This window comes from Culex quinquefasciatus, chromosome 1 (genome assembly GCF_015732765.1).
Source record: "Culex quinquefasciatus strain JHB chromosome 1, VPISU_Cqui_1.0_pri_paternal, whole genome shotgun sequence".
Classification (NCBI taxonomy): domain Eukaryota; kingdom Metazoa; phylum Arthropoda; class Insecta; order Diptera; family Culicidae; genus Culex; species Culex quinquefasciatus.
Window position 1 is genome coordinate 130,143,062 of NC_051861.1, and position 25,015 is coordinate 130,168,076.

The following is a 25,015-nucleotide window of genomic DNA, read 5'->3' on the forward strand; positions in this document are numbered from 1 at the left end:
AGTGACAATTTTTTGATCAACATCCCACCACACACACAGACATTTGTTCAGAATTTGATTCTGAGTCGATAGGTATACATGAAGGTGGGTCTAGGAGGTCTAATTGAGAAGTTCATTTTTCGAGTGATTTTATAGCCTTTCCTCAGTAAAGTGAGTAAGGCAAAAAGACAAACTTCTCGTCACAGTGTCCTGATGCAAACAATGATCGAGCTCGAGCTGTCACTGTCCCTGCGAAATATGTTGGCTGACGTATCGGGCGGTCAGTCAAACAAATCCAACTAGAAGTCACCTGACAAAAAACTTTTGCTAGAAAGAGATAGCAGATCTGATGCAAACAAACCCCCTGCCGCCATGTAAACATACTTTGAATGTGTCTGACTAGAAAGCCTTATTAGGTATAATTTAAGGACTTTGTTCATTGGTTCAAAAAACTCGTTTTTTCGGTTTCAGGATCGCTCCCATTTGATTTATTGAATCTAAACTGTTGATTTATTCTTTATTTCAGCATTTATTTATTACACGTAAAACTTCTTCTCTTCTACAGTGACAGTAATGTGTATTATTATCATGTTTAGTAGTAGTGCTTTCACTAAATTAACCTTCATAATTCCATTACTACATTTCAACTAGATAGCGTTTCAGCATTCAACGCAGCCTTACTTAAGACAGTATATAGTTTCGACAATTAACACCTCATAGCTACAATTGGAAATTTTATACGCACTTATCTCTACTTTTAGTTATTTAATGAACGATTTGATTTTTTTTTGTTTTTTTTTTCATCTCTTTTTCCGCAACAAAACTAAGCACAAATTTAACCGAAATTCTCCACGTAATTATGTACAAATCAAGCAAAACTCCCTCCTCAGTTGATAACGGCGGACCGCTTATCGCGGTTCTTGCCCCGGGTGATGGTCCGCGCCTTGAAGGCGGCCGCGTTGATAAACTTCTTCTCCGCCTTGGCCGCCTTCGCGTTGCGCTCCAGCTCGTCCAGTTTGGCACCGAGCGCGAGCACATCCCGCAGGAAGCCGTTCTCGGCGAGGTGCACGTTCATGCCGAAGCCGAGCGCGTTCCGCAGGCAGATGTACTGGTGGTGGAGGGACCACGTGTCCAGCAGGAGCGTTTCCTTGCCAAACTTGATGGTGATTTCCGGCGAGATGTCCTCCTCGAGGTAGCGGTGCACGTCGCGGAAGGTGGCCCGTTGGACCTTGCGGTCACGCTTGGCGCGGTACTTGTGGGCGTCGGTGGCCAGCTTCTGGGTCGCTTCGATCAGGTCGGCCAGGTCGGGCTCGAGGAAGTCCTCGTCGTGGGAGCGGCCACTCTCGAGGATGAGGGCGAGCGTTTCTCCGGCGGCCATGCGCACGTCCAGGTGGGGGCTTTGCAGCATTCCGGTGAGTTTGCGGATCGAGGGGATCATCTGGTTGTTGCTGTTGACGAGGGACACGAGATCGCCGGATGGAATCTGGGTGAGGAGGAGGGCCCACGCGCTGAGGGCTGCGCTGTGCATGGCGGCTGCTTCCGCGTTGGCACTGCTGGGTTGGTTGTCGCCCTTGAGGAAGCTTCCGGCGAAGATGCCCTCGAAGGTCTTCATCAGCGGGAGCAAATCTCCGACGTCGTCCGATCCGAGGAAGTTTAGCAGTCCCAACGCCTGGCAGCACTTGGCACGGGCATCGTACGAAGCCGCTCCGTCGAGGGCGGTGGCCAGCAGCACCGGCTTCAGCACCCGGATCATTTCGTTCATGTCCTCTTCGGCGCCCTCCAGCTGGATCACCAGCAGCGGAATGATCCGTGCCGCCCAGGCCTGCTCGGCGCCCTTGCCCTTCTTGATGCTCTTCTCGATCGCGTCCAGCAGCGTCATCTTCCGGTCGTCGATAAAGTCCGGAATGTAGTGGTGGACCAGCGTCTCGTTGATGACCTGGAACGCGTTGATGCGCGTCTGGAGCGACTTGTCCGAGGCGTTCTCGATCGCTTGCAGCAGCTTCTCCTCGTACTTTTCAAAGCCACCGGTGGCGCCCCCGTCCGGAGATCCGCCGCCATCGTTGTCGTTGTTGTTGTTGTTGTAGCCGTCGGTGGCCGTCGGTTCCTGGGACGCGTACGAGTACACGCTCGCGTTGTCGTTCGACAGGTCGTCGTCCGAGTCGTTGTTGTGGGAGTTGCCGTTGGCTGAAATTTAAAGAGAGAGAAAAAATACGCAAATTAAAATTGAGTCGACACCATGCAAAAGCGACGTCGTTGTCTTTGTTCGCCACTTAGCTACTTTGCTGAATGACTGACTGCTGATTCATTGCAGTACCTCGTGCAAGCAACCAGATTGCACCTGTGTCGGTGAATAGCGGACAGGCTTGACACGTTGCTCTCAGCTGATTGGACTTGCGCACATACGTGGAACTCCGTACAAATTCTCTCTCAAAAAGTGGGCCCAGAAAGATTTGTCTAGTGGTATAATAAGGATTTTGTCCACGACATTGTCATGGCATCCTTTGACCAAAGAAATTTCACTATACCAGATAGACAGAAACCAAATGTAAACAATCAAGCTCTGCTCACGGATGCGAAAATTGGTATTATTTAATCGCAGCTGAGAGGTATTTTCAACTAAAACATTTCAGCAAGTAATATTACTGAAATCTTACTGTAGAAGCTTCCTTTAAGCACATAGGAAAAGTTGCTGACCCCGTCAAGCTGCTTGAAGAAACACGACTGTCTGTAGTACAAGTCCAATGACCAATCACCAAAAACATTAGCAGCAACTCCACAAATTTTGTTAGATTTATACTTGCGTGAAACCAATATGGAAAACTTATAAGTAGGTTAATAAACTTAAATGATTTGAACGGCATTATATCTAAAAAAATTTAAGGATTATTCCATTTCCAACCATTTTTTATTTATTTTGTCAATCGTATTGATTGACTGTCCCAGTTTCATCCATGGATTACTTTGATTGTGTTTTGACAGGTTTATACCAGAGTTTCACCGGGCAGCAATATACGAGGGGTATAGATTTTGAAATCTTAATGTTTTACACAGTTTTGAAACCCCTCGATCCCATCTGGCAGAAAATCTTGTCTAATTGTTGCAGCTCTCCACCGCTAGAGGCAGGACCGTACGATTCTCTCTTTTTGAAATTAAGTTCCACCTATGTGACTTGCGTGGCAATTTTTTTTTTTGACGATTGAACTGCTTTCAATCATTTTAAAATCCTTGATCGACAATCGAAACTTAAAGTCGTGTCACAATCACGCTGGTCGTGATCGTGGTCAGGAAATTGTTTTTGTTATATATATTTATTTTTTCATATTCTAAAATACAGATGTTACTTTGCTTGGCACCTTTGTTTGGGCTACAGCTACAGCAGCTGCGCCATAACAGCTCCCCTCTCCCCCCCAGCTAGACAGACGACAATGCAATAGCTAACATTTTGCTTGCTTTGTGTGTTTGTGGGGGTTTTTTCCCCTCCCTCTTGCTAGTGTAAGTTTTGAGTAATTGCGAGCTTACAACAAGTGTAATGTGTTGTTTTTCCTCTAGTTGTTTTTTCACAGTGTTGTGCAATTTGTGATGTGTTTATGTGATTTGATGTTTTGGTGGATTTGTACTAATTTGTGAAAAACTTTCATGTATTTACTGGAAAATTACACAATTTTTCAGTTAATGGTGAAGATGAAATCTTTTTATTTTAAAATTTACTATTTATATTAATTTCTCAAGACGCCCACATGATTGAAAAAATAAAATATAGATTTTTTAAAATCAATATTAAGATACAATGTTTGAATTTCATGTGCTTTCCTATAAATAATTGTAGAAAGTTTTTGCTGCAAATTTTACTCATCATTCAGAAAATTTAAAATTGCAGTTGCATCCGAGATGACCCGAAAAAATATGGCAAAAATAAAAGCGGCCAGGCCTACTACGTGTTGCATTAACCGCAGAGTCAAATTTTGTGAACGGACCACATTTCACCGAATCAACAGGGGTGGAAGGATGCGTGGACATACCGTACCAAACGCTTCGAATTCGTAGTGTAATTTTCTTCAATAAGATTGTGGTGTTTAAAAATAATTTAACAAGGAAATCGTGATGAAATTCGATTTTTTTTTCTGGGGTATTTAAAAATAAGTAAGTAAAGTTTTATCAAGAGTTTAAAAATAAAAAAAATAAATTTAAGAAATAAGGCCTTGTTTTTTATATATATAGCAGTTATAATACCGTCATCAGGGGGGACATTGGGTCTGGGGGGTGAGATTGGGTCATACAAAAATGCTGAAATTTGTATGACCCAATCTCACCCCCCAAACCCAAAGTCACCCCTGATGACGGTAATCAAAAAATGTCTCAACCATTATTATTTTGAGGCTTATCTTAAAATAAAGTAGAATATCTAAAAATACAAAAATCGTTCGTAACCAAATGTTATTTTCCTGATTTTTTTACTGTCAAAATATGATAAGTATTTATCCAAAAATGGGTAAAAATAAGTGTTTAAAATTTGAGCCAATTGAAATGTGGTGGTTATTTCTTTATAAGGTCCATTCTCAAAATATAAACATTGGGGCCATACATAAACTTCGTGGGGAGTCAAAAATTAATAGTCGCAATTAAATTTACAAGCCAGAATTTCAACACTACAAAGGCAAACTGCTTGAAAAACTCATCATACAGCAGACAAAATAAATTTGCAACTGCCTTCTGCACATACTTAAAGTACGCAAATGCTTGATAAAATTCGAAAGTTTAGAAAATTAAAATTTAAGAAAATCATAAATTTAAATAATCTTAAAACGTAGAATAAAAATAATATTTTTCAGAATTTCAAAAAAAAAAATCAAATCTTGAACTTTTTCTTAAGTTTGTATAAATTCTAAACTAAGGCTTCAAAAATTTATTTGAAATTTTTGTCCCTTGATTCTGATCCCAAAATTCACTTTTTTATAGGATTAAAAAGTCTTCTTGTGATTGAAAATGCAAAAATAAGCGCTAAACATGTATTTTTAATAGTTTCAATAGATTCAATAGCTTTTAAACTTTTTTAAAAAATATATATATATTCTTTTTTTTAAGGTTTTGTAAGCTGTGGGGTTTTCTATAATTGGGTACTAAAGCCCTATGCCAATTTTTATGTACAACGGTAAAAACACGATTAAAAACCATTTCTGATCATTTTTTTTTTTCATTTGAATGCAAAAAAAATATTGGCAAGACAACATTTTTTCGATGGATCAACTATGGTCCCCTTGGAACGAGCTGTCAAGTAGGAGCTTTTCTGTCAAGAAGGACCGCGAGGTTAATTTTTCAAAATTGATTTAAAAATCCATTTTAAACTCTTTGTGGTCGTACAAAGGGTCATTGTACTCAGAAAAATAAGCTTTATCGCTGTGAACAATAATATCAGCAATCTAAGCTTCATTTTAGGACCCAATTAGAGGAGATCTTCAAAAGAAAAATTCTCAAATTGAAATCGATAATAATTATTATTTGTTTGCCTTCTTTAATTCCATGAACACATGAAATTACATTTAAAATGGCCTAAAATTAATCGAAAACCTTGAACTTCATAATTTATATATTTTAAAAAAAGTTTTAAAGTTTTGAAATGTTTATTTAAAAAAGCTTAGAATTTTTCTGAAACCATACAATTCTAAAATTTTAAAGACTATTTGTTTGAATTTGTATGTTAAGTGTATGTTACGTGTGTGTGTGTGTGTGTGTGTGTGTGTGTGTGTGTGTGTGTGTGTGTGTGTGTGTGTGTGTGTGTGTGTGTGTGGGGACAGAGAGAGGGTTTATCAATCTCTAATTTTGCATAACGTAATAAAAAAAAAGTTCCCTTGATCGAATGCAACAGATAAACTAGACAAACTTTTATTTAATAGTAGTTTATGCAACAAGTTGCAAAAAGAAGATTTTTCAGCACGAGTCGTACATTTATCCAACGAGGTTCACCAAGTTGGATAAATACGAAGAGTGCTGAAAAAATCAAGTTTTGCAACGAGTTCCATACAACATTTTTTTGCAAAGTCAAATTTTCATGTATTTTGTCAATAAATCGTTTAAATAAAAAAAATATGTGTTGCTATTCGATTCTGTTATTTTTGGTACAGAAAAGTAGGCTATTTCGTCGTTCAAGAATGACAGGAAAGTAAGTATTTTCACGAATTGCAAAAAACACTTTTCCACCTAAGAATCTTGGATTTTTTTCAAAAAGCTAGTTTTTTTAAAAAATATAATAATAATAGGGTAAAAGCCTTAACTCAAATGTTATGTACAATGGTAAAAAACCACGATTAAAAAAACATTTGTGATCACTTTTTTTAACATTTTACCTCAAAAAAATTAATTGACAAGACAACATTTTTTCGATGGATCAACTATGGTCCCCTTGGAACGAGCTGTCAACCTTTTCTGTCAAGGGCCGCGAAGTTAATTTTTAAAAATTGATTGAAAAATCCATTTTGAATCCTTTGCGGTCAAACAAAGGGTAATTGTACTCAGAAAAATAAGCTTTATTGATGTGAACAATAATATCACAAAACAAGATAAATTTTATCAAAAACTTAAAAAACTTTTTTTTGTTATTTATTTTTAACTATTTTTGATTATTTTTATGAAGTCCTTGATTTACCAACCTATATGAAATTAGAGTCAATTGTTTAATAAAAATGTTAACATTTCATAATGTGGCCGCATTTCTTCAATCAAGCAAATTCAACTATTTATTTGGATCACTTGAGTCGACACCATGTTTTGGTTGCACTAGTCCAACTGGCACGGAAAATTCGTACACAAAGAGCGAGAATCACATCGAAATTCGCTGCTTTTCCTCCTCCTCCACAAGGAAAACTAAACTGCTGCCACGATAATTTTAGAGCACTTATCCGAGCAGAATGTTTGGCATTCGTTTTGAAATTTTGAAAAAGTAATCTTCAACCAAGCGATATGGAATCACTAAGTTTTAGATATGTCCAAGCTGAGCTTGCTCAACTTTCAATTTTTCTACCTCACTCTCTGCTTTGTTGTTGCCTTCGTTTCGTCCCGCCAAGGCCACAACGTCCACGACGACGACGCACGAATCGAACCGTTCCATCATAGCTAAACGAAACCAACTTGAAGTCGAATAGCCTTGAACTACTTAATTTAAGCGTGTTTCTAACTTTGAATAATTTTCTGGATTTGTTCTAACAAACTCACCCTGGTGCTTTCTGCGATTTCGTGGCATTTTGCAGCTGCCTCCGCGACGACCTCCGGCTGAAGTGGATCTCACCTTCGAACTGATTTCGCGCTCGCGACCAAGATCTTTCGAAATCGGTTCGACTTGACTCTCCTTCTTCTCGTTGGCAGCAGAAATAAAAAAAAATTGCTCTCGCTTCTTTTTCCTGGTTGTGTGTTGGGTGAACTTGTTGTTGGCTTTGTGTTTGATTATTTCTCGCTAATTTTAAACAAACTGCTTCTCCGATTTTACTTGTTTGGCTTAACTTTTTGAACCTTCTTTAAAATTCACTTATTTGCTCGTAATTGCCAAAAAGTTGCTGCGATCAGGACCTTCTCCCGCGTTGACCGCACTTTCTACCGTTAAACTGTCCGTCGTTGGCTTTACCACTGAAGCTGTTCCGGCCCGCGGCACCAGTTTTATTCAAGGCAGCAGCAAAATCAAAACAATCAACAAACGACGACGACGACGATTCACTGACAGCAGCAATGTTGTGCAATGAAAAACTTTGCATGGTGTGCTGCGATTGAGATTTCCCCCTTTTTCACCGCTCTCCTTCCTTCCTTCTGCTTCCTCGAGAAGCTGCGGGAACTTTTTTTTTCTGCGCTCCACCAATCAAGAGGGAAAAAAAACGTCGACCTGGCCTACTACTCCTGCTCGCTGGAATTGACTCCCGAAATTTCACCACACTTGACAACAGTAATCGCCCACGATCGCGCACCTTCGATGACGATGACTAATCCGGGCAGAGAATTCCTTCGAAAATTACGATTTGCAAACGGCAGAGAGCGAAATTCTGAATCACCACCACTTGGCTGAATGAAAATCGATTTTTCACACGCGTGTGCGAGAAGTTTCGCAATGAATTTGACAGCGCTGACAGCGCGCGAAAATGACGTTTGCGGAGTTTGGTGCACGGAAAAAGGGACTTGCTCACATGCGGAGGTTTTACTGATTTCGATGCCAACATTTCAAAAAGCATCATGTACAAACCATGCGTTTTGAGAAAAACGCATTTGAATGTTGAGCATCCATTTTCAATTACCATTTTTATATAAAATCAAAATAAGATGTTATAATGATAACAAACGATGAAAAACGTTGTTTTTGTTGATACTTGATCATCCATATTCAATAAAACATTATTTCCGTAATTTTGTTTGAGAAAAACAAACATAACTTCTTTTGAAATCACCAACGTCGATATCACCCTGCTGTCACTGAGGGGGGTGCTTTGTTATGATTCGTTTTTCTTCGCCGAATGTGCATGGCGCTTTTTTCATGTTGCTTTTTTTTTCGTCACGAGGTTTATGTAGCCTTTTGTTTGACAGTTTGACAGGGCTATATAAACAGGGACTGCTGATGGCAGAGATTTTGTTTATGTTACTTTATTTAAAATCATGATTAAACAGACTTTACTGAAGTAACTTTTGCTCATTTTTGATGGAGAGGTAGCTTATTAGAAGTACTTTCAGAATATACAATAACCCAGAAAGTGTCAAAATGTACATGATGCCTTTTGAAATGTTACCGTCGATTTTTGAGTTGAGGCACACGGAAAAAATGCACTAATTTGAAACTTTTTTTTAAATTATACACGCAGATTTTTTTTTGTAGAATCAGCCTGTACGAGGCTTGAATGAAAAAAAAAAAAAAAATGATGAATATAATCAACAACAAAATTGCGTTGAAACAAACCTTGATTTTCTCAACATTCCACAAAAGTCTTTGTTGTTTTGAAAATGCTGCTTTGACGTTTAGCGTTGATTCAACAAAAATCATGATTTTCAAATCAACAAAACGTAACTTTAATTTTTATATTTCAGGCTAGTCTGCAGATCGGAAGGAAAGGGGTCAAGAAACAGCTTTACGAACAGCAGAACAAAGGAGAGGGAACGTTTTCTTGGGGCTTTTCTTCACCCTCTCTGACTTGCTTGCGCTGCCGCTGCTTCCCATTTGAAATTTTTCTTGACCGATTTCTTCCGAAGTGCATACCTTACATTCATCTCGAAAATATTATGCATCGGTGGTCCCCTGCCCAGACACGGAATTTTCTGGCAGAATTGGTTCTACTAGAATCCTGCTAGAATGATTCTAGCAGGCTTGTCAGAACTCTATAAGAATTTTGCTAGAATATTCTGACAGAGCGAAATCTGCTAGAATTTTGTAAACATTTTGTAAGAATATTCTGGCAGCGCAAAATCTGTCGAAAATGACGTCATTTTCGCCAAACCACATTGAGACCGCCATCTTGTCTGGTAACTTGTGTTAAAATGTTGCCATCAGAAGAAAATTTTGCGTCGACGCCGAGGTCGACGCTGTTCCGTTGGTCGCCTGGCCACCCACAAAATAGTAAGCAAAATATTGATAGATTGGTTACTTGTAAGTTATCTTAAGTTTTCGATTTCGATTCCACAGGCGCGGTTCCCACTGCCTAAACCTGGAAGGCTCGACCAACTTTTGGAAAACCAAGAATCACATGGCCCACGAGGAAATTTCAAAGCAAGCAGCCTCAATTCCGTCGGCCGCTAATTGGACACCATCTTAGATGGCACTTTTCCCGGACCCCGTTTTCCTACCAAGAGCACCGGGTTCGGTTCGTGACTCGGAATTGCGGACATTGTACGGATATGGGTCGAAGAAAATGTTTTATTTAAGATTAAGAGACACATGTGTAAGTTAAAAGTAAGTGTACAATAAATGTATGCAGTTTTTTGTGTTATATTTATTCAAATTACACATTTTTAAATGATTGGTTATTTCCAAAATTCTCTGCCATTTGATTCTAACAAAATTCTAGCAGGATTCTAGCAGGTTTTTTTGCCGTCTCATTCTAGCAAAATTCTTATAGAATTCTAGCAGGAGGCCTGTCAGAATAGTTCTAGCAAAATTCTAGCAAGATTCTAACAGTACCGGTTGATTTCGCCGACTCCTGCTAGAACCGGTTATTGCATTTGAGCTAGAATTCTTTGAGAATTCTTGCAAAGTTCTGGCAGGATGATGGCACAGTTCTAGTAAGAATAGTTTCGCTCTGCTAGAATTCTGTAAGAATCCTGTGAGAACGCCGTGACTGGGAGTTAACGAGCAACATTCGGTGACTGGGTTACGTTCTCAACAAGTTGGGGTAGCTTCAAATCAAAAGATGCTGACCCAAACTCGGACTCAAACTTTTACCACAGACAAACAGACGTGCAACTCTTTTTCAAACCATCGCCAACTAAAACCGTCATTTCAAATTCAAATCAGTCAAAAAATGGATGCCGTAGTACCGCAACAAGACACGAAAGTCGTTGGTGGCGCCACCGTATCCCTTGGCCCTTTGACGTTTCAGTGCATCACCGTGTGTGTGTGCAATGTTTTCTTTATAGCCAACACGTGGGGAGAAAATCCAATGTTGCATTGTAAAGGCAGTAGGTCTTGTAGGTTCGAGTGATAGACAACGAATGAATAGTTTTATTGCTGCACTCCAAGTCATAGCCTATTCTTATTAATAATTAATTCAACGGTTGCTTCGCCAACATCCCCCCTCAACCGTGAATTCCGAGAGCCTTCCGTGCTTCAACAAATTTTGAAACAGCTACCGGCTTCGTGAACACGTCCGCCTTCTGCGCCTCCGTTGCGACGTGCTCCAGCTTGATCAGCTTCTCCTCGACATTCTCGCGCACAAAGTGGTGCCGAATATCGATATGCTTGCTCCGGGGCGAGTAGCCGATCTCCTTTTCCGCCAGCTGCACCGCGCTCATGTTGTCACAGTGGATCGTGACCGGTTGAGCGACACCAAACAGCTCCTTCAGCAGTCCGCGCCACCACAGTGCTTCTTGAGTAGCAGCTGAGACGGCCATGTACTCCGCTTCCATTGTCGACAGCGCCACCGTGGTTTGCTTCCTGCAGCTCCATGAGATCGAACCACCAGCCTCCATGTAGACATAGCCAGTGATCGATCGACGGGTCTCGGGATCGTTTCCCCAGTCCGCATCGCTGTATCCGACGAAGCCCTGGTCTCCGTGCTTCGAGTAGGTCAGCTTCATCGTCTTGGTCCCCTTCAGGTACCGCAGCACTCGCTTGGCCGCAATCCAGTGTGCCTTCCTGGGTTGCTGCTGAACTGGCTGACCGCGTTCACCGCGTAGCAGATATCTGGCCGGGTTGATAGCGCCAAATACTGTAGTCCGCCTACCAGTTCACGGAACGGAACTTTCACCATCTGCTCCCGTTCCTCGACAGTGCTCGGGCACATCTCCTTGGTCAGCTTCTGAGCCGGATCAGCAGGCGTCGAGACGGCATTACAATCGGCCACGTTAAATCGCTGCAGCAACTCGTTGATGTACTGCTCCTGGTCCAACATCACCTTGCCGTCGCCTCTGGTCACTCGCATGCCAAGAACTTTGCTTGCCATACCCAAGTCTTTCATCCGGAATCGCGCCATCAGGTCCTTTTTCAGCTTGGTCACCCACTGCTGGTTGTTCGAGAACACCAACAAATCGTCCACGTAAACAGCAACGATAAGGACCGTGTTGCCCTCCAGCTTGAAGTAGACGCACGTGTCGTACGCCGAACGCTTCAGCCCAGTTCGCTTCAGCTCGGCATCCAGCTTCTGGTTCCATACCCGGCTGGCTTGTTTCAGACCGTACAGCGCCTTCCGCAGCTTACAGACTTTCGTGGGGGCACCTGATTCCGTGAATCCTTCCGGCTGCTCCATGTAAATCTCCTCTTCTCCCAGGTCACCCTGCAGGAACGCCGTCACTGCATCCATCTGGTGCACCTTGAGATCCAACTTGGCAGCCAACGACATCAAGTATCGGACGGTAGCGTACCGGACTACAGGTGAGAACGTCTCACTGTAGTCGACGCCCTTGATCTGCGAATAGCCCTTGATCACCAAGCGGGCTTTGTAGCGCTCAACTGATCCATCCGAGTTCGTCTTGAGTTTGTAGACCCATTTGCAGCGTAGAGCTTTCCTCCCCTTCGGCAGATCGGTTAGTTCCCACGTCCGATTCTCCACCAGCGCTCCGAACTCCGCAGCCATCGCACGTTTCCACTGGTCGCTGTCGTCTCGAGCAATCGCCTCACGGTACGTGTCAGGCTCGACCATCATCAGGGTGGAACGGTTCTGTCTGGGTTGGGAATCTTTTTCAGGTAGGGTACTGCACACATAATCTTTATACTTGCCTGGGGGCACGTGCTCCCTACCACTGCGCCTTACCAACACTTGTGGGTCCTCTGGTTGTGGAGGGAGCACCAACGGTTCTTCCTCCGCCTCAACCAGCGAATCGGCATCGCCTTCGACCGACTCGTAATCGCTGAAGTCCGACTCGTCTTCTTCGGGCTCAGCTTCCTCTTCAGCAGCTGGACCGACCTCGATCGGAATACTTGGCACGATCAGCTCCATTTCTTCATCTCCGACCTCAGGCTCCGTCAAAGCAACGTCAGTCCCGGTCGACTTCTCGTCCAGGAAGATGACGTCTCGGCTTGTCACAACGGACTTGGTCCTCTGGCTGTAGACCCTGTACGCCTTCGAGTTGTCGCTGTAGCCGACGAAAATGCAAGGTTCCGACTTCTTGTCCCACTTTCGTCGTCGCTCCTTCGGTACGTGCGCCATGCACTTGGTCCCGAACACGCGGAGATGCGACAGATCCGGTCGCTTGCCCGTGAACTTCTCCTCCGGTGTCACCGACAGTCCCTTCGCCGGTGATCGGTTGATCACGTGCGAAGCAGTTGCCACTGCTTCCGCCCAAAATCTCTTGTCCAGGCCAGCGTCGAACAGCATGCTTCTCGCTCTCTCGACGTACGTACGGTTGCGTCTCTCAGCCAGACCGTTCTGTTCCGGATTGTACGGAACGGTCTTCTCGTGGTGGATACCAGACTTGCGCAGGAACTCTTCCATCTCGCGGTTCACGTACTCACGACCGTTGTCGGTACGAATCCGCTTGATCCGCTCACCTGTCTGGTTCTCCGCAAACGCTTTGAAGTTTTGAAATGCTTCCAGCACCTCAGTCTTCGACTTCAGAAAGCACACGACGGTCTTGCGGCTGGCATCGTCAATGAAGGTCAGAAAGTAGCGTCTGCCTCCGATCGACTCCGTCTCCATCGGACCGCACAGGTCCGAGTGGACCAGTTCCAGGACTCGCTCCGCTCTCTGCCCTCGCGCGTTGAACGGTTGATGCTGGTGCTTGCCCTCGATGCACGGTACACACTGCAGCCCGTCCTTCACGTCGAACTGCGCGCCAGTCGTCATCTCTCGTAATCGCTTCATTCCGCTAGCAGAAAGATGTCCCATCCGGCGATGCCACAGCTCGAACTGGTCGTCTGCTTGCACCAGATTCGCACGAGATCGCTTGGTTTCGGTGAGCTTGTAGAGACCGTCCGTCTCTCGACCAATCGCTACCACCGTGTCACTCGCGTCCAGCACCGCACACGCGTCCTTTGTGAACTCCACACGAAAACCTTTCTGGCACACTTTACTTACAGAAAGCAGGTTAATCGCCAGGTCCGGAACGCACATCACGTCGGTCATCGTCAGGTCCCGGATTTCTCCATCACAGTCAGCTTCCAGCTTGACGGAACCCTTTGCGACGACGGCAACCTCCGCGTTGTTGGCCACATTGATCTTGGCCGACACACTCGATGGGTTCTCCAGGATTGCTTCGTTCCGGCACATGTGAGTTGTCGCTCCGGAATCGATGATCCAGTCACCACCGGCTCCTGCCGGTGACTCCACCGCGTTGAACGCAGCAAAGAACGAAGTCGCATTCCCCTTGTGGTTACCAGACTTCTCCTTGCTCTTCGCGCTCGTCCCGTTCGTGCACTCCGACGCGTAGTGTCCCAACTTCTTGCAACGGAAACACTTGACGTCAGACTTCTCTACGGGTTTCTTGAACTTCTGCTGCCGCTGCTTGCTGTAGAAGGCGCCCTCGCTCTCGCTCGAGCCCGATCCAGCCTCGACCTTCACCTCCTGCATGATCGTGGCCTTCACCTTCTCCGCCGTCAGCTTGACCCCGGACGACTCCAGTCCAAGAATCATCGGCGCGTACTTCTTGGGCAGGCCTTTCAGCAGCAAACTCGACACCCAATCATCGTCGACCTTGAAGCCGACTTCCGCCAGCTGGTTGCAGGTCACCATGACCTCGCTTACATACTCCTGGGTCGACTGGCAGATGATCTCCTCCACCTTCTCAGCTCCCACCAACCGAATCCCGGTCAGTTTTCTCAGGAGACCGATCCTCCGGGTGGAACCGCTGTCCTCGAACGTGTTGCGCAAGATGTCCCAAGCTTCGCGCGCCGTCCATGCCGCGTAGGCCCCGGTCCATGCTGAGGCAGATAGTCGCCAGTGCTTGCTCCGAGGTATCCGCGTCCACTTCCGGTTCTCCTTCTACAGGATCCCGTACGGCGCGCCAGGTCCGTTCCTTGATTAGGACCATCTTCGTGGCAAACGCCCAGGAGTTGTAGTTCTCCGAACCACGCAGCACCTCCTTCACCGGCAGCGTAACGGAACTTCCGGGTAGCCTTTGACCGCCAGGTTGAACCGCCGCCACGCCTCGTCCAGCGCCAGGAACTCGGACTTCTTCATCGGCCATCGTTTCAGGACAAACTTCTTCCAAATTCTTCAGTGAAAAATTTTCTTCTAATTGTTATTTTCTCCAAACAGCCGTTGCTACGGGACTGTCTGGGCCCATAACCTAAAGGCAGTAGGTCTTGTAGGTTCGAGTGATAGACAACGAATGAATAGTTTTATTGCTGCACTCCAAGTCATAGCCTATTCTTATTAATAATTAATTCAACGGTTGCTTCGCCAACACATTGTTAATTTGATTTGGTTAACTGCGGTAGATTTTCTTGAAATAATTCGATATGGTAGAAGTGTGACTTTCGGTCGATGACATCTTGACCAACGATCTGTTGTTTGGTAAAGAGACTTGGAGGAGGAGACAAAGACACGACACTGGAGTTCAAGGCAGTCCAGAGTAGATTAACTGAACATTTTGAAAACAGGACATGTAAAAGAATAAATCAGTTTAACACAATTTAATTGATGGACTTCCACTCCCCTTCACCTCTAGCAGCTGCATTGGTTTTTTCGTCCGACCGACATCAGTTAAACATGCTCATAATTTGGTGAAATCCGCCAGTATAAATGCTATTTCCTAGGTTGTTCCCCTTGAAGACCTTGAATCTGAAGCAACCCATTCGCCTTGGCACCGTGGCTATTTTTTTTTAATGTAACATGAACTAATGATATTGCCACTCCGCTAAAACTAAATCGGAACCTCCAACCCTTTTACATGCCCACATCCGGCACAGCCAGTTGGATTAGCTTGGAAGATAACAATCACGCAACCTGCGATCAGTTTTATTCAATCTTACGCGACTTGCCCATCACACCGGTTCTCATCTTATTTCCTAAACAAAACTGCAGGTCACGGGGCAGAACATGCTGCGGAATACTAGGTGGAATGTTATTATGATGGGAGTTTAGCAAGATTATTCAACTTTCCAGCCCATCTTTTGCGAATTTTCTGGGCATAGAATGAGAAAACAAAATCGACAGCAAACATAAACAAACACCTGTCAGTTTTCATTCGTACACGCTTAGAGGGGGTGGGTACACGCTTAATTTGGTTTATCGAAATGATGATGTTTTCGCAACAGGACTGCAGATAGCGCTAGTGTGCAGCCCAATTTCGAACTTTCTTTAGTAAACGATGGATTTTTTGATAAAATTAATGATGATTCACGTCTGTTTGTCTGTGCTTTTACTTCGGAGCATCTAAAATTAACAAAAATGCTATAAAACCAACCTTTAAGCTTCGGAAACACAAAGTTTCTACAACAATAAAAACAATTTTGACAGTTGCACTCTTAAGAAAAGGATTCCAAAGATGGTTGCTACACTCAAAACAATATTGTCCGTAAAAAAATAAACAATTCTGGACTGGACTGGTCTGTGATACCGACAAGATAAAGAGGTTTTTTGACTAAATACGGAAGTTTATTTACGGTTTTATTAATCTGCTTTTATTGAACATTATAGCAAATGAGGTTCGCACTCAGATATCTGTAATTTGTTTTTCTCTCCGTCTCACCTACAACAATTATTTGGATCGGTTTTAAGTCTGTATCTTGTCGAATCATGCTTCCTAGGTCTAGTGAAAAAAAAAAATTTAACCCAAAAATGACGAACTGCGTCCTGCGAATGATGTTGGCTGACATATCGGGCTGTCAGTCAAATAAAATATCAGCTAGAAGTCGCCTGACAAATGTAAACAAACTTTGAATGTGTTTTTAAATTTCCTAATTACACAACCATGACACAACCATTAACATTAACAAAGAAACTCGTACTTTTTCGTGTTTGACAGTTTGCCAAACTCGCAAGACAAAGCAGGCAAACTGTCAAAAAGTGCGACTTTGCTTGTTTGTTTGCCGTAAACTCTGTTACTCTCAAAAACTCTGTTAAAACATCAATCAACTCTGTTCTGTATTCTGTGATTTTTGGGATAGAAAAATCTGTAAAATACAGATTTTTCTGTATGGCTGTTGAGCATTCCAGGCGCATGACCCAAACAACAATATTGTGGTTTTTGAAATAAATCAAAATAACAGCGCGAGTGTTTTTCATCTCGCGAAGCAATTTTCTGTTGTTTCTTTTCTGAGTGTACCTCAAATGTCACACGCGAAACCAAAACAAAATTTCGCCGCGGCACCAAACTGAAATGTCGCCAGTTGAGCTGCGACAAGACTCGCGCCGCGTCTTACACGGAGCATGGAATCGATCACGAAAATCTACCGGAAATCGTTCTGTGAGCGTGGATTCGACCATCCGGTTGGACCATTTCATGATGTCTAGCTTGGAGAGTACAATTACGGCGCTTTTGATTTTCAAATTGGTGCAACTTAACCAAGACTTTTTCCCTTCTGCGTCTTTTCCTGGAGCTGGAAACTGACTGAACTTCATAAATTACCCCAAATGAAACAGTTCTAGTGGTAGTAGAATTAAAAACCAAGATTTTAAACAATAATTTAATTTAAACATTCCATTTCCTTGGCAGACCAGAAAAGATAAGCCACGTTTTTCTCATCATCCAAAGCCGTCAAAACAAAAAAAGCAAACACACTGATTCAAAATCACTTAAACATGCTTGACAGATATTTCGCGACAGAAAATCGTCGCGAGAGTTAAACTTGCTCAATTCGGTTTAGTGCCGCGGCGACAATAAATTCAGCTAAATTTTACACCGCCTACTAGTTCAAACCCTCAAACCGGGAAAGGGTAAAATGCGAACTGCAAAAAGTGTAAAAGTTACACCTTTGCCAGTTCAGGGGTCCGAACTGAAAAAGTGAGATTTCGACTTAGCGTTTTTTCAGACCATGGTGCACGCACGTTTAAAATCACTCAGTTTTCGTCAAAACCGAACCAACTCAGAAATGAGTAAAGGGGGCATCTGTCTAATTTGAGTGAATTACGCACAGATCTGGGTAAATTCTGAGTGAATTTCAATCAAATCTGACAGATACCCTCTTTACTCATTTCTGAGTAGGTTCGGCTTTGACAAAAACTGAGTGATTTTAAACGTGCGTGTGGTTTCATGATGAAAACAACAAACAACTGTCATGTCAAATCCCTGCCAGATATGTTGGCTTTACATCGGGCGGTTAGCCTACACAAACACGATTGATACGCCATTTTTGTGCGAAGGAGAAGACAGAAAATGATAAAAATTAGTCTTAGAGGGATTTTTTCGGATCATGTCTTCAACAAAATAAAGTTCGCAAAATACCCATCTAGTTTTGTATATCCGTTTGTTTTTATTTCTAGCTCTCGGTTGTTTTGGTGGATATTTTTTTTTGTTAACAATGTTTCGTTTTGCTTGTTTGTTTGCTCTGCTAGCTGTTTTTGATTTTTGATTTTCTGTCCCTGGTGCGCACACAATTTGCTCGCGCGCCCACTCGCTCGACCTGTGGCTAAGCAGAATTGTTTTTCGTTTGTTTGCTTTTTCAATGCAAAAAAAGAGTTGATTACAATAGGATACTAATATACAATAGTGTGTGTGTGTTTTTTGTTTGTTGATTGTGTGTTTCGTGTGTGTGTATGTAATACATGTATCGCGTTGATATACAACAATATACAACTACGGATGGCCTATCATCATTCTTGCTGCTGCTGTGACACGCACGTCCAAATAAACCAAAGGTTTAGAGCCCTAAACAAAGTTTACACACGCGTGTAACCTAAACAAAATTATGGCATGCTTGGATTTCGCTCTGATTGCTTCGCAATCTTCGGCAAACTGCTCAAAACTGTGCTGCGTGATTTTCTGACTTTTTTTTTAAAGGTGTGACTGCCAAAATGAAAGAAAAATACTGCGTTTAGTGCGTGGTTTAGTGTGAGGATGAGAATAATTACGATAGTGAGGGTTTGATATTTTTTGCGTGATTGTGTGTTGAAAATGTGTTTTAATGTTTTTTATAAATTTAACTTTCGACAGTTTTGTATCGTGTTTCCCTTTTTTTTCGCCGTCAAAAGATTTATTGGTTCAGTGTGTGTTTTGTGTTTCGATTGTTTTGTTAACATCAGCAATTTTATTTCAACTTTTTTTCTCTCTTTTCATTATTTCTCTTCACTTTACTCTCAAGATTTAATATATCAGTCTTCTTTGGTACGTGGTAACAGGAAAAAAAGCAGTTCAAGAGTTGTTTGCTTTTTCGTGTCGACCTCTATAAGTTTGTCTGTTTTGCTTAGCAGAAGTTTTAACCTTTTTCTTTTGTGTGTATAAGTTCTAAAAAAAAGCAATCGCAATGTGTAAGTAGTTTGAATTGATTAGGTTTCACGTCTCTCTCTCTTTTACTCGAATCTCTCGCGCGTTTTTCTCTTTCTTCAAGAACAATTGTTTGTTGAGAGTTTTCCAGCTTCCTCTTTGCATACTGCTTGTTGATGTTGTTGTTGTTTGAATTTCCGAACAGCGCCGCTTTCGCTCAAACGCACGTGACTAGATTGTCTTTCTAGAAACAGTATTTACTTTGTGTGATTGTGTGGGTGGCGTTACTGGCGTTACGGGGGGAAAAAAGTTCGAAACTTGATTGCGAGATCAATTTTCGGAATTTTCGTCGGTTGGTTGGTATCTATTTACAGGCCCGATTTTTCTCAGTGTGGCCGCCAGAGCTGTCAAATTACACGAAGAAAAATAACCCACCGCATTGTTCTATCTTTCTTTGAAATCTGATGTTTTTATTGTTATTAATCCTTTAAATAATCTCAAATTCTAGCGTGTGTTTATACAGTAAAAAAAGCATTTGCAACTTTTATTAGTATGAGCGCTTGGCTCCGTCTCCCGCTCTCTTATTCCGTACAGGGTTTTTTGTTTAAATGCGAATGACCTATTCTGTTTTTACTGCTGTGTGGCGCTGACCAGTAATTCTAGTAGACCTTTAAATAAATATGTTTCCTTACGTGCTAGTACCTAGTTAAAACTATGCCTATTTGTAAAAAATATAAATAGTTTTTTGTTTCTCTGATACAAAATCTGTTTCAACTGGAATAATTTCTTTAAAATAAGAAATTCCCAATTATTTTTCCGTCCCGCGCTTCGACCTCGTCTCGCGACATTTTTTTTATCTGAATACCCTGCATTACAATTTCATACGTAAGTTTACGTTTGTTTTTTTACAATAACACTTAATAAAAAAAAAGAAACAACAGACACATCATCTGCCCGCGATTGAAGCTTTTTTTCCTAGGACTGTTTTGCCGTGTTGGGTGATTGTGTTGGTTGCATGACTCTCCCTCTCTCTCTCTCTCTTGTATAGGATACTGTTTTGTGATAGTTTTTAGATAGTTCTCGCGCTCGCCTCATCATCACACATCGAAAATAATGCGTTTCCGTTTTGGCACACACTCGTCTCACTCTCACACCCTTTGTATCACTGCTGCCTTACACGCTAAAACGAGACACACACACACCGCATTCACTCGCTCTCTCCCTTACAAAAGCTCTCGCGAAACTCCCTAATCAATTCAACTCTTTACGGATATGGCCGTCGTTTGCTTTTGGTTTTGCTGCTGCTGTTGCCGTCTCCGGTGCTGCTGGTGCCGGCCGGCCGTCTTCGGACACTGGCAGCACTCGTCCGCGGGGATGGCGTTCTTGCGGGCGCCCAGGTGCTGCCGGGCGCACACCGACCGCGCGCATCGCTTCCGTTCGCACTTGATGTGGCCGTCCTAGGGAAAGAGAAGGGGAAAATTGCGTTAAAATGTGATTGTTTTACATTTTAAGACGAAATCTCTCGAAATTTTGACTCAAATTAGCTTAAAATACGCGAAAACATCAGTTCAAATCGATTAAATCAATCAAAATTGCAAATTTATCAAAACTATTCAAATTTGACTAACTTTTACTCAGTTGAAATTGTCAAACTAAAAGAAAAACAAATCGGAAACTTCAACTAGTTCCACCTAACAGTGCACATGACGTTTCGTCGCAAGCGACGCCAACGCCTCTAGTTGTCATCTGCGGAAGTTCGAATGATTCTTTTCTACACTGCTCACACAGAACGGCTCACTTTGCTTAAAATTTTGACATTTCTAAAAATACTCATTTCTGAGTAGGTTCGATTTGGACGAAATTTCGTAAACAAAAGCCGTTTTTCGATCAATTTCCGAACAAAAACCAAGAAACAAGCGAAAATTCTTACCTTGCACGAGCACTTGACGCACTTTTGCTCGCCGTGCGTCGCCAGCACCGGGTGGAACTCCTGCCCGTTCTCGTACACGTTCGCGTTGTACGAGCAGCCGCCGTTCGCGAGGATCGTCTGCGGGTTGCGCAGCGTGCCGACGCTGCTGCCGGCCTGGTCGCCCATCTCCCCTGGGGCACCCGTGCCGCTTGGTTTCGATTTGATGACCTAGAAAATTAAATTTTATTAGAAATCGGCTTTTAAGTCTGATTTAAAGTCGGTCTTACCTGAGGGCACACCTTGCAGCAGGCCTTCTTGTCCGGGCGGTACGCGACCTTGTCAGAGCAGTTCAGCGGGGGGCACTGCGTCCGCGGACAGTTGATTTCGAGCGAGTTGGCGTCGCAGGTGCACACGATGCAGGTGTCGTACCCGTTCGGCGGCAGGTACGGATGCCAGGTGGCGCCCGCACTGTGGAAGTGGTCACCGAGGTGGCAGCCGCGCGGTTTGGAAACGAGCGCCACGGCCGTGTCCTCCGGGTAGCGTGACACTGTGGACGGAAGGGTGCGGTTAGACTCACTTGCCGCGGCCAGCGAGACAACACCGGTGGTGGTCTTACCTGCACAGGTCGGACAGCAGTCGCCCTTCTTCTGCACAATATCCTCTTTCCGGCACTTCAGCGGGGGACACTTGATCGGTTCGCACTTGACGCGCCGGTGGAAGCACGAGCACATGGTGCACTGTTCGGCGACGTTCCACATGTCTCCTTCGTCGTAGAAGCGGGAAGAGTGGTAGCATTTGGTTTCACCCGTCGGCAGATTGTTGTCATTGTGGGGCGTCGAGATGACCGAGTTGTTCTGGACGTCGTTGTCGTGGTACTGATTGCCGGTGCAGTGGTTCGGTACCTTGATCGACTTCAGCTTTGCCTTCAGGATTGGTTCGTCTTTCGATTTCGAGCGGAGTTCTAAATAGATGACGCTGGTCTCTAGCTTGGCCAGTTCGATCGAGGGCATCGCCAGGACGAACCCTTCGAGGTAGTTTCCGCTAAAGTCCTCGAGGGGCGTCCGGCTGATGGGTGCGTTCGGTGCTTCGATGGGCAGTTCCTCCAGGAACAGCTGCACCGGATGGTACGAACTGGGCACGCCGGCTAGGGTCACTTCGTAGTGTAGGTTACATTCGTTATCGACGGCCACCCAAGCCATGCCGACGGAGTGCGGCGGTGCGGCCGAGTTGGCGATGCGTTTCAGCAAAACCGGTGCCGTTGAGTCCCGGGCGTCGGCAACGGGGCGCGAAACGTACTTGCCGTGCACGAGGTTGAGATTCAGATCGTTCGCCACGTTGATGGCCAAATCGCCAGAGTACAAGGGCTCCAGAACACGTGGTCCCATCCGATCGACCACTCCCGAAACGTGCTCCGAACTGAAGCCCAGGTTTTCGATCTCGGCCTTCCTCTTGGCACTGTCGTCGATCAGCGTGATCACCGGGTTGTAGTTCATGTGCAGGTTGTGCGTCTGGATGTTGTAAACCAACGATCCTTCCTTGTTCAAATACATCCACGACAGTCCGGTGGTGTCCGTTCTCGATTCCGGATTGTGCGACGTCAACAACGTCTGGAACACTTCACACGCGACCCTCGTCTGCACAATTCCCTGAATCCTCAAAGCCTCCGGCTTACGCTTGGACTCGACAACCACCGTCAACTTGCCACGGGTCAGCAGTCGCAGATCGTTCACCGACAGCGGCGAAGATACCTCAATAATATTAATGTCATGAGCCGGTTTCTTAACCCGTTGCGTCTCCTCCAAGATCACCTGATCCTTGTTCTGCATCTCAAGCCTAATGTTCAGCGGAACGTCAGCGATATCATCCGGAGAAAAGATCCCATTCAGCACGATCGTCAAATAGATCGAGGAAGTCACACCACTCTTGGTAGACACGATCGCCGTTCCACCAGCTCCGTTCATCTGTTCCGGATTCGTTCCCGGTGCCGGTTCCAACAGCGAGCTAAACAGTTCCTGCGGCAGCGCCGGATACTTCCCGATCGGCCCAGCGATCGCCAGCTCAGCCTGATACTTCCCTCCCCACAGCAGAACCGCATTCATCATATCGTCCCGCAACAGCCGGCGATAATCACGCGGAACTCGGCGCCAAACGCCGCAAATCTTCCCCGTAGCATTCTGGTACACACTGAACGGACCCTCCGGCGGAATCACCAACGGGTGCTCCTCCAAAATATTTCCCTGATTGTCCACAAACTGAATCGCCCTCGGGCGAGGCGCCTTATCCGAGATGTAAAAGCTATAGTACAGGTTCTTCTTGTGGAACACGAACCGCCCGGTGGCGACAATGTTCTGCGGGTTGATCGTCGAGTACGTCGACCGGATGTCGTCCCGCTTCAGGATCGAAGAGGTGCGACCGGTCAGCAGGGCTGCAAAATCTGCAAGATAAAAAATTAATTAACCATCACGTAACGTTCGCTAGCATCCAGAGTACTCACGTTTGCTGCGTTCCTCCTCGTCCGGTTGGGCCTGCGGAAGATCTTGTACGATGTCAGGACCTGGAAAGAGGAAGAGAGAGAAAAGAGGGGGTTGCATTATAGTAAACATTTCCGATTACGTGACGCGCACTGGAGCAGGCGCCAACGGCGCGACGTCCGTACAACAATTGAGAACCTGCAAATATTTGCGTTTTGACTCTGCCGGTGATGCTGAGCAAAACAAAAGTGGAGAGGAGGAGCGCGTGTGTTTTTCAATAGTCGGGGCTTCACAGTCATAGCAGCAGCAGTGTTCTAAAAATATCTGCCGATCCTGACGCGCTGATAATGGCAGACTAATAATAAGAGTGCGGTGTAATGTTTTCATAGCGGAGGACCCTCCGCGTCGCGGAGGAAAGCACACTGGGAGGCGCGTTATCAATTTAAAATTTAGAAATTCAAAATTTTAACGTCTATTCCGAACGCAAAATTGCGCGTTTGGATCAAATTTTAACACTTTGTGGCTAACCTCAGTTCACGGTGTAGTTTGACGTTTTCCCTCCCTTCAGCGACGGCAGCGCCTCTGGTTGTCAATTTGGTCGCGTGGAAACCGAAGCAAGCTCAAAACACGTGTGTTTTGGGAAAAGTTCTAAATTTGGCCTAGTTTTGAAGAAATTTGTTAACGTCGTCGGGTGTTTTGCCTAGGTAAGTGACCATTTCAACGTAATTGATGAAGGGACAGTGAAGTTCGCACTAGAAAAGAACAATTTGAACCGTTTTTTGTGCAAGCAAAATCGCAGAGCCCAGTCGATCAAAAACCCGAATTTGACGTAGAACTACGTCATGCTTTATTCAAAGTCGAGATTTAATCAATTTCATAAATTGAAGAAAAGGTTCTAGGAACGATTCAAAAGCGCACCGAAAAAAACGCCAAATTTCAAACAATTCCAAATAAAGGATCATTGTTTGGCGGCCCGGCAGATTGAAGAGGACCGATAGCGGTGGCCGCTCCGCCGCTAGAAAGATCGTGATTTCCTTTCCCGCAAGCGAACGAATTTCAAACGGTCGATCAGATAAGGCCTCGAATCCCGAATGGATGTCTTCATTCTGGAACGGTTTTCGAGTGGCGTTCGCAACAATGAGGGGAGGAATTTCTTTGAGCTGAATAGACCGCTTCGCTTCGAAGTACGAAGAGGAGAGGGAGAGGGCGACCGTTTAATTAAGTAATTGATTGATGAGAGAGCAATTGCGGGCAAGAGCTGAATAAGCCATTCATGCGTGATGGAGCACAGCATCACCATTTTAGGCCCGATCCCCTGTCAATATCTTAATTGGATAAGAAAAATCGAGTCGTGACCGGGCGACGATGGAAGGGAGGAGGGGTAAAAGGCGCTAAGCCCTAAACTTGGGAACCCGCCATTTTTGGGCATCTCTACGAGACCAGCGCTGAAGGCGATAAGCCACAGCCTGCTTGGACGTCAGAGAAAAAAGTCGAGCTTGTCGCCTAGCGCCACCGCCGACTTTATCTGTGCGCCTGATGGACTTTATCAGCAAACAGTCTGCCGCCGGGAGCAGCGCTGGAACGTGACCCCGGCGGAAGTTGAAGCATTTGGTGGCCTGTCCAGGCGCGGATGAAAAATGGACCTCCCCTGAAAGAGTGACGCGTGCACAAACAGCCATTA

The 25,015-nt window shown here is 44.4% G+C and overlaps 2 protein-coding genes across 3 annotated transcripts in view; both read right to left on the reverse strand.

Annotated features, from left to right (window-relative positions):
• Positions 1 to 435: 435 nt before the first annotated feature.
• LOC6038192 (interferon-related developmental regulator 2) lies at positions 436 to 8,073 on the reverse strand. Its single transcript, XM_001847970.2, has 2 exons — positions 7,186 to 8,073; positions 436 to 2,163 (listed from the first exon to the last, which is right to left on the reverse strand). The coding sequence occupies exons 1-2, from the start codon at positions 7,211 to 7,213 to the stop codon at positions 866 to 868; spliced, it is 1,326 nt and encodes a 441-aa protein (XP_001848022.2). The 5' UTR covers positions 7,214 to 8,073; the 3' UTR covers positions 436 to 865.
• A 9,904-nt stretch (positions 8,074 to 17,977) lies between these two features.
• LOC6038193 (dorsal-ventral patterning protein Sog) overlaps positions 17,978 to 25,015 on the reverse strand; it is a 30,028-nt gene continuing 22,990 nt past the window's right edge. Inside the window, exons 4-8 of one of the 2 annotated variants that reach the window (XM_001847971.2) lie at positions 23,358 to 23,417; positions 21,480 to 23,297; positions 21,151 to 21,410; positions 20,885 to 21,091; positions 17,978 to 20,411 (exon numbers count right to left, since the gene is read on the reverse strand). In XM_001847971.2, coding sequence (XP_001848023.2) covers positions 20,211 to 20,411; positions 20,885 to 21,091; positions 21,151 to 21,410; positions 21,480 to 23,297; positions 23,358 to 23,417 — 2,546 coding nt within the window. In that variant the 3' untranslated portion in view covers positions 17,978 to 20,210. Of the gene's footprint in view, positions 20,412 to 20,884; positions 21,092 to 21,150; positions 23,298 to 23,357; positions 23,418 to 25,015 lie in introns of both variants that reach the window. The other variant, XM_038254829.1, reaches the window with a different exon arrangement.